The sequence below is a fragment of the Myxocyprinus asiaticus genome, chromosome 33, assembly GCF_019703515.2.
Source record: "Myxocyprinus asiaticus isolate MX2 ecotype Aquarium Trade chromosome 33, UBuf_Myxa_2, whole genome shotgun sequence".
NCBI lineage: Eukaryota > Metazoa > Chordata > Actinopteri > Cypriniformes > Catostomidae > Myxocyprinus > Myxocyprinus asiaticus.
The window spans coordinates 18,538,888-18,550,984 of record NC_059376.1 but is presented as its reverse complement, the minus strand read 5'-3'; the positions used below and the strand labels follow the sequence as shown (position 1 = coordinate 18,550,984).

Genomic DNA, 12,097 nt, shown 5'->3' with positions numbered 1-12,097 from the left:
TTCATTATGTCACATAAGAAAACAATTCAGCGCGGACAGAAGCAATAATGCTACGTGCAGTGACCGTGCTCTATGTCTTATCCAGTTTTTGTGAGATTGCTGTTTTTGTGCCAGTGCAAATGACCGTTTGTGGAAGTGTTTACGCTATCTATGGTTGTATGCGTGCAACATCCTGACGAGAAACACATTTTTCATGTGTATAAAAGGAGCGCATCACTATCATAGAAATATGCCTGGCATTCAACAAAGACTAGAAGACCATGCCCACTGACTTTGCGTGTATGAATTATCACATAGCACTGTGCCTAGCAATAGTGCTCTTAAAGGAATATTCCAGGTTCAATGAAAGTTAAGCTCAATTGACAGCATTCGTGGAATAATATTGATTACCATAAAAATTTATTTCAACTCATCCCTCCTTTTCTTAAAAAATAAAAAATTTAAATAGAGGTTACAGTGAGGCACTTATAATGAAAGTGAATGTGACCAATTTTTGGAGGGTTTAAAAGCAGAAATGTGAAGTTTATAATTGTATAAAAGCACTTACATTACTTATTCTGTTAAAACTCGTATTATTTGAGCTGTAAAATTGTTTAAATGTAATTTTTACAGTCATATTGGGGGTTTAGTATTTGTTGACATCGTCATGACAACGAAGTTGTAAAATTGGCTATAACTTTACACAGAAAAGGTTAGTAAGTGATTGTGATGAGGAGGAGGGCATGGCTGGGCAGTGTGGGTGCACGGCCGGCGCTTAATTAGATGATCAGTGGGAGAGCGAGAAAAAGGGGAGCCGGAGACACCAGTTTGAGAGAGAGAGAGAGAGAGACGCACGTGGCCGCGTTGTGTGTGTGTGTCTGTGTTCATGTTTGTTTTATGTTGTTTTAAGTTGAGTTATATCATTAAACTTTATGTTTACTTTTCAGCCGGTTCCCGCCTTCTCCTTGCCCGATCTTTTTACTGTTACAGTGATTTTATCACACTAAAATTTCGTGTGACTATACTTTTGAAACAGTATTTTAACATTCAAAAATTGGCCCCCATTCTCTTCCATTGTAAATGCCTCACTGCAACCTCGATTTTTTTTTTTTTTTTTTTTAATTAAGAAAACGAGGGGCAAGTCAACATTTATTTTGTGGTAATCAAAATTATGCCACAAATGCTGTCGATTGAGCTTAACTTGTATTGAACCTGGAATATTCCTTTAAAATAGGGCCCTATATCAGTACTAACAGCCATAAAATGAATTACAAAAAATTTAAATTGTGCATTCTTTTCTAGAAGTCTTTCAGAAGTAGGCAATTTTTTGGACAAAACACTATTGGTTTGGAAGGGATTAGTGTAGTTGTTTAGCAACCTTCATGTAAATTTCATGTAAACTTTGGATTACAGTAGCTTATAAGAGCTGCTGGAAATGTTTACGATTTGAAAGATAAAGTTCAACATTTCAGGCTAATGCAGAAATTACACGGAGTCAAATCAGATAGCAGTGGGTAGTCACTCTTCTCCATTGCTTATGCCTTCTGATGCGACACCTGTGATCTATAATAATCTACTTTGGTCTTCCTTTGATGTGCACTTCTCTGGTCTCCCCTAATCCTGTCTCACACCTGCATGTGGGATACTGTATGTAATCGCTGATCTATGCCTGCTAGTGCTTATAGTTAATCTTTTAGTCATGTCTGTGTCTGTGTGATTATATAATTGGAGGAACATTTGGCATCCCATCCTGGCAGTGCAGTGTCTTCCCGCTGAGCTGTTCAAAGGTACGCAGCGTCCGATATGTCCAAGTAGGTGTGTTATCCAACATTGCTGTTGCAAAACAGGAACCCCGCTCCCACATTAGGCATTTATGAATACAAAACCTATGACACCGAGAGATAAATACAGAGGAAGGAAAGGGAGAGAGAATGAATTGCTTGGAAAAGACAGCATAGTTGCCAAATTAGGGAACAGTTACCTTAATAATGCATATCAGCAGTCTACACATCAAACACTCATCTTTAAAGGAATAGTTCACCCAAAATGTACAATTCTGTGATCATTTACTCTCCCTCATGTTGTTCGAGACATCAAAACTGTGGCACCAGCTCCTTATGTTACTATGCAAAAGGGAGAGCAGTAATGATGTGGCGTCTCTGAGCGAGTCATGTGAGCTCGCTGTTGCTTAAAAAGAAAGGTCCTTCATGCGTCACTTATTTTGTGAGTTCAGCTGACCCCTTCTCAGATAGCTGTTTGAGAGTGAGACATCATTGAATCTAGAGCACGAAATGGCAGTTATCAAGATGGCAGCTACCCCATCTACACAGCTTCTGTCTATCCTGACTGTTATTGGCTCAGCAGCACTGTAGGAGTAAATTGCAGTTAAGGATGTTGAATGTTGAATCGTGGGAATGCATCTTAGAATGGTTTTGCTAGCATGTAGTCAGTGTGGTGAAATAGTTGTGCTATGTGGTTGTGGTTACTTTTGTGAGGTGGTTTCCTAACTGCAGACAAGGCCTTACCTCTGACTAAAATAGTAGTAAATAAAAGTACATTAGTTTGCTTAATTGAAAATATTTTTAAAGGAAGAGTAAGTTTAATATGTGTCCTTGTAGTTCCCTTTGTGAATTAGGATGAAGTTCCCTTGGAAACGCAACTTTTGGCATGTCATGTACATCATGCCTCAAAGACAAAATGAAACAGCATTTGCTTTTCATTTGATGTTCAGCATCAAAAAATGCGGGAGGGAACTTTATTTTATCTATTGAGATTTGAATGGATTGTGAAAGGGAGACTATAATATTATTTGATGATATTATTAATCCCCCGCCCATGTGGCCTTGGTTATTTCAGCAGAAAATAAAAGTTAATTCAGGGGTAGAGAAAGTTTTTTTTTTTCTTAAGAATAATCTGTCACAATTAGGGGCCGTTCACGCAGAATACACTCTTTCTTTCAAAATGTCGAGATGCGTTTTTAAAAAACTCTTTTTACATGTGGCACAATGGCCAGGGACATCTGTCAGACCAACTGTATGTACATAGATCAACAAACTATGAGCAAATATTTGCAAAGACGGACCTCAAGAATAGTTGCCGTTTACACACACCTGGGACATTGATTAAGAAAGTAAAGAAGGTCAACTTTGATTTCATGCTCTCTTTAATTTTATACAAGTATGTTGTTTCCCCAACACTACTGTGACTATATAGCAACATGCAGATTGAACGTCAAAAGAATCAACACTACAAGTGTAATAGGTCAAACATATTTCCTCCAGAACAGCCCATTCAGCGCTAATTGTTGTAGCAGTGAGCTGTGAGGGTCAGATTGCAGATAAGAGATGGGTGTCAGATTGGACAGGTGTGGAGTGTGTGTGTACTCACTGCCTCTCTCTCTGACAGCTCAGCTTTTTATCATGACTGACGCTGCAGTCGATACAGGACGTCAACCCTGCTGTTCTCTCTGCCTCTAAATACACTGCTGTAATCCCAGAGAGGTCTTCCGAGCTCGGCACTGTAGTTTGAAGACTGCACATGTTCTATGTACCACACCATGCAGCAGCAGAATGTAATAGGATGTTTTGGCCTTGTTGACATTTAAAAAAATAAACTCTCTTAAAACACACTTTTAAGATTAATGTATTTTATTTGTTTGCTAACAATGTCTGATAGTGGACATACATGTGCAGATGAATTCATAAAAAGTATTTTTTTTCTGAAAGTCATGAACTAACTGTTGTATTATGTTTGACAGCATTATGTGGTGGAAATTATATTTTTAACGGACCTTCTTACTTGGTACATTTAAAACTACTAATTTTACAAATATTTTATCATTAGTTTTTCTGCATTTTGGTAGACAGTTGACATACAGTATATATATATATATATATATATATATATATATATATATATATATATATATATATATATATATATATATACATACAGGTGCATCTCAATAAATTAGAATGTCGTGGAAAAGTTCATTTATTTCAGTAATTCAACTCAAATTGTGAAACTCATGTATTAAATAAATTCAATGCACACAGACTGAAGTAGTTTAAGTCTTTGGTTCTTTTAATTGTGATGATTTTGGCTCACATTTAACAAAAACCCACCAATTCACTATCTCAAAAAATTAGAATACATCATAAGACCAATAAAAAAAACATTTTTAGTGAATTGTTGGCCTTCTGGAAAGTATGTTCATTTACTGTATATGTACTCAATACTTGGTAGGGGCTCCTTTTGCTTTAATTACTGCCTCAATTCAGCATGGCATGGAGGTGATCAGTTTGTGGCACTGCTGAGGTGGTATGGAAGCCCAGGTTTCTTTGACAGTGGCCTTCAGCTCATCTGCATTTTTTGGTCTCTTGTTTCTCATTTTCCTCTTGACAATACCCCATAGATTCTCTATGGGGTTCAGGTCTGGTGAGTTTGCTGGCCAGTCAAGCACACCAACACCATGGTCATTTAACCAACTTTTGGTGCTTTTGGCAGTATGGGCAGGTGCCAAATCCTGCTGGAAAATGAAATCAGCATCTTTAAAAAGCTGGTCAGCAGAAGGAAGCATGAAGTGCTCCAAAATGTCTTGGTAAACGGGTGCAGTGACTTTGGTTTTCAAAAAACACAATGGACCAACACCAGCAGATGACATTGCACCCCAAATCATCACAGACTGTGGAAACTTAACACTGGACTTCAAGCAACTTGGGCTATGAGCTTCTCCACCCTTCCTCCAGACTCTAGGACCTTGGTTTCCAAATGAAATACAAAACTTGCTCTCATCTGAAAAGAGGACTTTGGACCACTGGGCAACAGTCCAGTTCTTCTTCTCCTTAGCCCAGGTAAGACGCCTCTGACGTTGTCTGTGGTTCAGGAGTGGCTTAACAAGAGGAATACGACAACTGTAGCCAAATTCCTTGACATGTCTGTGTGTGGTGGCTCTTGATACCTTGACCCCAGCCTCAGTCCATTCCTTGTGAAGTTCACCCAAATTCTTGAATTGATTTTGCTTGACAGTCATAAGGCTGCAGTTCTCTCGGTTGGTTGTGCATTTTTTCTTCCACACTTTTTCCTTCCACTCAACTTTCTGTTAACATGCTTGGATACAGCACTCAGATGCCATTGTAGAATTTCACTATTCACATCAGCCATGACTGATTTAATTCAAGAGTGAAAGTGTCCAATAACAAAACAGTTACTGAGATTAAGCGAGTAGTTTTCAGCTGGTCATGTGATTCTAAAATGGCAGCCCCCATGAGGGTGCCCCTGCCCCATGTATAATAAAACAGCTTTTATAAGATTACTGATATGACTAGAGTCCTTATCTCATGTGAGTGGTCATGATTTTATACATATGTTTCAAAATTACAATTCATTTCTTTAGGAGTAAAACTTTTTTAATGGGGAAAAAATGACTAAGTACACCTTTAGCAAAGAAAAATCCAATTCTCTTTGCATACCCCCTGGAACCTGCTTATGTACCCCCTGGGGTACGTAAACTCCTAGTTGGAAATCACTGCCATAGATCATTAACCTAGTTTTTATTGGAGGTATTATCATTCAAAAGCAAAATTGAATCTAGGGTGAAAAAATGTATACTTGTTTGGTAGCAAGTAAAGAAACCTTTTATATTCTGAAGTGTGGAGCAGATGTGCCTAGAGGCATCCTGGTCGAGACATGAGTATCCAGCACTGCCCTCTCAGACCCTGCTGTTTGTGAAACCATGCTAGATGTTGTTGACTTTGCTGAATCAATTTACCTATTAGCCTTGCAGCAGCATGGGTCTAGATGGTCTCATTCATACATGGTCAACTACTACCCCACTGTGGATACTCAAACCAATACACTACAGACATAATTATTATTAATATTATAATATATTGTTATATTATGTAACATATAGTAAGATTTGTTTTATTACCTTTTGCCACTTTTATTCTGGTGGTGGCCAAGGCAAGCATTACTTTAACTGTTACTCATACTTAAGGTTTGGGATTTGAACAAACACCTAACCGTAAATATCAAACTTAGACACAAATTGCACTGTATGTGCTGAAGCTTTATAGTTCTCATAACATAACTGAATAATACTGTATCTCTAAGCAGTGTTAATTTTTACACAGTTTTTTTTTTAGTCATAGTTGTAGTCTTTTGACAAAAATGTCCCTTAAATTCAGTCAATATGTCATCATGTCATATTTATTAATTTTATTCAGTTTTACTCTGACTGAAATGACATATTATTTTAGCCCATCAAAATAAAAATAAAAATTTAGTTGATAAAAATTTGCAAAATGACATAAACGTGTCAAACTGTAACAGACCAAACTTAATCAAATATTCAAACATTTAGAAAAATGTATGGACATTTTCTTTCTTGAAGAAATAGCATAAAATGAATATACTGAAGCATTAGCTGCTCTTTGGAAGTTAGCTTTCTGTATTCTGAATTCTTCATGCTTTATAGACTGTTATTAATTTTTAGCCAGTTTAGAATGTTGCATTGTGTGCAGCGTGTTTTTTTTTTTTTTACAGAAACAGCTCATTCACAATGCAAGGTTACATATTATGACTAGCGTGTAACTTAGTTCAAGTTCACCTGTTCATTCGCTTCATTGTCTCTGCAGATGTAAGTTGTAGTATTACATATGTTATGGATAGTGATTAAACTTATGTATAAATAGGATGTGTCTGAGTGTAGTAATTAATCCATTTTAAAGCAGTTCATTTAGTTTAACTCGCACAGCTCAAGCAAGGAATCTAATATCTTAATCTATAAACAAATTTTTCTCTAGATGTTTCTTCTGTTTATATCTTGCACAGTTAATATCATTATTATTTTTGTCTTGTCATATTTTCTTCAACAGTATGCTTCAATAAAAATTGTTTAATTATCGTCATGATGCATCTTTCTCGTTTAGTATTCGTTATAGTTGATAGAATCAAAAAAACCTTCGTAAACGATGAAAAAATATTTTCTTTTTTTTGGGGGGGGGGGCTTATCTGACTCAAATCCATTTAGGTTTTTGTAGTCTGAATAGGACAAAAACACAAAAAATCTGATTTTTACTAGCCTGACCCAAACCACATTCAAAGGTAGTTTGGAATCTGATTAAAATCTGATTTTTCTTAATGCGTCTCAGTCTGAACCGTCAGATAGGGGAAGGTCGGTGGGAATAGGGCATAGGGATGATCACTTCTGAGTGGAACATGTTTATGTTACAGGGCAGCCAAAGCAGTGCAAACCTGTTTTAAGGTTATGCAGACAAAGAGATTCTCTAAGGTGTGGTAACACACACCGACTGTGTCCCACCACAATGCAATAAGGTTTAATGTCTCATGCGAATAAGGGACGCTTGTGCATTTGGGCGCTTCAATACAGGACGGGGGTCCCCTTCAAAAATCTATAAACATTGCATATGCCACCTCTCCCATTTTTTGAGCCATTGTCTCTGATGAATGTGTTAATGTTTGGGTACTGCCCTAGTGAAAGACATCCATTGCTAAACACTCACACATGGTGAACACACAGTTTTCATCGTTACTATGACAACTGATGTGGACGTGCTAGCAAAAGTGTCTGTAGTCTGAACAGAAAAAAAATAACTTGCCGTTTGAACAAGAAGTCTAAAAAATATGATTTGAGGAAAAAAAATGACTACAGTGTGAACAAAACTAAATTGTATGGAAATTACTCAAACTGGAAACTAGCCTCTAGGCCATGGCTCTGATATGGTGTAGCATTTTTTTGTCTAAAGAGCTAAAATCTATTTTTGTTGGTAGAAATAGAATAACCTTACACCTTTCCAACAAAGGACATTGTTTAATCTCTCTTTTTGTCTCTCTCTCTCTCTCTCTGTATCTCAGGTGAAAACTGAGTATGAACAGCTGCAGGAGGCTCTGTATACAGTGATAGTGGAAAGAGATTGTGCTCTGTTGGAGAGGACTGAGCTCCAAGGCAAACTGGAGAACCTAGAGCAGGTGCTGAAGGTGAGAAACTTCCACACTCTTGAGTATGGCAATGGTTAGGAATGGGGTTTCATTACAGGAACAACAATATGAGCATTAGTTGGAATTATCTCACAAAGAATGTCTGGATCACATTTCACACCAAAATCCAAAGAAAAGATAAGATAAGATTATATTATGATTATATTACATCAATTTATGTTCTACATAAAGAAATTAACATGTAAGATAAGTTTAAACCATATAAAAAAGATTTTTCTGCCCAAATTCTCATTACTGTAATATATCCATGCATTTTACTTTTGAGTTGTTTTTTTTTTTAATTCCCATAATTCTCAGTAGTGATTCTAATTATGATTTTACATTTACATTACACATTTGCATAAATTAAAGGCATTGCAACAAATAATGTGATGTATAAATTATTTTTAAATAATTCAGTTTAAATAATTAAATAAATCAAACATAATTTTTTCATATTACAGAAATGGGATTTAAATATTTTGCATTACGGTAATGAGAACTGGGAGGGGAAATGTGCTTAAAGGAATGTTCGGGGTTCAATACATTTTAAGCTCAATCGCAGCATTTGTGGCGTGATTGCCACAAAAATTAATTTCGACTCGTCCTTCCTTTTCTTAAAAAAAAGCAAAAGTGAATGTTGCCAATTTTTGGAGGGTTTAAACAATGTGAAATGTGAAGCTTATAATACCATAAAAGCACTTGCATTAATTATTCTGTTAAAACTTGTGGATTACTAGTTGTTTAAATTGTCAATTTTACAGTCGTATTAGGGTTTTAAGATTTGTTGACATTACATCGTCATGGTAACAAAGTTGTAAAATTGACTGTAACTACACAGAAAAGGTTAGTAAGTGATTTTATCACAATAAAATCACAATAAAATCATGTTAACATGCATATCATTTATCGTCTTGTGGCTATACTTTTGAAACTTTTTAAAAATTGGCCCCAATTCACTTCCATTTTAGGTGCCTCACTGGAACCAAAATTTGTGATTTTTATTTTAAAGGAAAGGAGGAACAATTTGAAATAAATGTTTGTGTTAATCAGCATTATGCCACAAAAGCTGTCGATTGAGCTTAACTTGTATTGAACCTGGAACATTCCTTTAATTGTCATGAAAACTAGACCTTAAAATAGGCTTCATTTTCTTTACTTAAAATATAATTTCATATTTCTGTCTTTAGATTTTGGGGTTGTATATGACCCAATCATGTTCTTGACCGGTTTTGTGAGACTCACCTGATTAGCATTCTTATATGCAAGGACGGATTAACCACCGGGCCGATTGGGCCATTGCACAAGGGCCTCTAAACCCAAAGGGCCCCGAGCTCTAAATAAATTATTTATTTATTTATGTATTTATTTTGAGATTTCTATTATAAATACATGTAAATGTCAGCCTTATGTGAAATACCATTTGTTCGGCCGAATGCGTGCTGGACTACAGCAGCACGAGCACAGGCACTGGAGTTCACGCTCAAGGAATCTGCGTCTCACGGGTGCAGCGATTTTATTTGAAGGACTACAGAGAACAGCGTCTAATTTACAAAATGCTTCCAAACACAAAGATAAGGTGCAGTTTACCCTGGCTGTGTACAAAGCTGATGGTTTAAATTCATATAAGCGACAGAATTCGTACAACAGTATAGAGGACTTTAAAATGTTTCTGAGAAGTCCTGCATGGATTTATTGTTTAATGATAATTGGTTAACCGTGAAAGTTCATGCATGGTTATTGTGTTATTTGTCGGGAGTTGGGACTCTGGAATAAAGAACGTTTATTGCAGTGGATGCGTCAAACACAATCTCAGATTAGCAGGGAATAAAGTGCACAGTGAGCTATGAGCCGAAATAGCACAATACATAGATCTTCAAATGATAACATCACATTAAAGTCGATCAAAAATAATCTCTGTCACTGCCTGCAACATAGTAGGCCTATTCTTAATCAATGGGAAAAGCATAATTCTGCCTGGGCAGGTTCACTTTCCATGAGGTAGCGAATGCTATGGTTTATAGGACTTCTTCGGGATGATTTGATTTTTAAATAATTCATCATTTAACTTGTGTAATTATTGTCTGCACACCAGAGCTGGGAAAAAAACCCATTGGCTCACTGTTTAACAAGCGCTGAAATTTTGCCAGGTGAAAAACAATCTGGAATCTCATGTAACAGTCACATAAATCTTCTTTGCAACTTGAACTTCATCAGAATGTTGATTTGTGACACCAGTGCTGAAAAAGCTTGATGCAGCGCAACAAATGGTGAAGCAGAACACAGGTGTCATGAGATGCGTTTATAAATATTAAAGTTATTTTAAACTTAATGCAGTCTAAAATATGTCACGGTCCTGAGTTGTTGCGCGGCACAACGATCAAAGATGTCCGTCCAGTGCGTGTTTACATAGAAAAACCATTTAAAAACAGCACAGACGCACATGTGAACAGCCCGAAACTCGCCATCTAGCTTACTTGAAACTGACCTGAACCTGGCCCAAAACCTGTAGGTTTGTCGGGTACCGTCAGACTCAGATAGGGTTGAAGAACTCATGTGCAGAATAACCGAATAGTGATTTTGATATTTGAATACCGTGCACATCTCTAATAATAACGCAAGATTTTGAATCGGTTCATAATGAAAAAGTACATATAATTGGTCGTGTCAGACATTGCTACAAACTTGTCTTCCATCTATTTGAAAAATCCAACCAAATATGACAAGCGTCCTGTAGCGCATAAAGGTGAGCTTAATCACGTCATGGGGGGCCTCCACGGTGTACCAGCCCATGGGCCTCTCAGGTTTTAATCCGTCCTTGCTTATATGTACACTGAGTCCAACCATGAAGGTGTGTGGTGGCTTTGTGCTTTAGCCCATTGCTAACATCAATAGTGTAAATTGTGGCTATACTCAATCTCATGACATTTCAAGAAGCTGGCCAAGTTTTTGGGGAATTTAGATCATGGACGCTTTGTCTTCTGTGTTTTCCTCTCCTTTTTATTTTTCTCCATTTATCCTCTGTATGTGGTTTCACAGGATTGTTTTTGTACCTTTTAGAGCTGTCGTGCACCCTCAAACTGTGGATCTGTGATCGACTAGGAGCCCTGGAGCGCCCCATCCCTCCCCTAACGCCTAACCATCTCCTGCCCCTCCCCTCTCCCTGCCCCCCTCCATATTTTTCATTCATAAGGTATTTCTAAAGATTTTACAGAAGCCAGCACTAACTCAATGTAGATCATTTGATTGAGTACTAACAGCTGGTCTGGATGCCGTCTTGTGACCTGAATGATCACCGGCTAAGGCACTGCAGAATGTGTTTGTGCATGACACAAGTGTTATGCACATTTACACCCTCCTCACACAATAACCTAACCAAATTAGCTTTTTCTTTTGAATGTGAGATACACACAACATGCTGAAGCCTATATATTGGTAAAAATATGCAGATATTGATTTAATTCCGAGGTGCCAGTTTTGCTGAATGTACAAGGTGTGAAATATGTGGAAACTTGTGAAAAGTTAAGAGACTAACTAATATCTAGAAGACTACAAAATTGGTTTTGATGAGTCATTTGTATCCCATGGTCATTTTTGTTTTAATTTTAATGCAAAAATATGTATGGGGTAATGGACAGACAGTTAGTAATAATCAAAAATAAACCCTGACAGTGTGATCAAGTCTTGTATCATCCTGAAGGGGTTTATTTTGTGATAATGACTGACTGGCTGTACATTATTCTGCTTAATACATGTCTACATACCAAAAATATTAGACCACAGAATGTTGTGATTGACCAATCAGAATCAAGTATTCTTTGTAATAAGTAGAAATAGCTGATCATCTACAATGATGGTCAGATAACCATTACATATTTCCCACATAGTACAGTTTATTTATCCACGGAAGGTTAGATTATTCTGACCTTCCTCTGCCCTGCACTCCTTTTTTCATAACAGCATGGAAAATCCCTCCTTTACCCTTTATCCCCTTTAACCTCACCATTCACAAAAATAAAGATGATTGAGTTTTTGTCACATATACATTTAACAGGTCTGGAGAGCTGGGGATGTTGTTGGGTGGCAGTCTACCCTGATTTTGAACATGCTGTGTTAT

At 37.0% G+C, this 12,097-nt stretch overlaps 1 protein-coding gene across 1 annotated transcript in view; it reads left to right on the top strand.

Annotated features, from left to right (window-relative positions):
* The window catches only part of LOC127424128 (RIMS-binding protein 2-like), a 163,399-nt gene that overhangs the window by 93,539 nt on the left and 57,763 nt on the right, over nucleotides 1-12,097 (top strand). Inside the window, exon 5 of the mRNA XM_051669049.1 lies at nucleotides 7,858-7,980. Coding sequence (XP_051525009.1) covers nucleotides 7,858-7,980 — 123 coding nt within the window. The remainder of the gene's footprint in view (nucleotides 1-7,857; nucleotides 7,981-12,097) is intronic.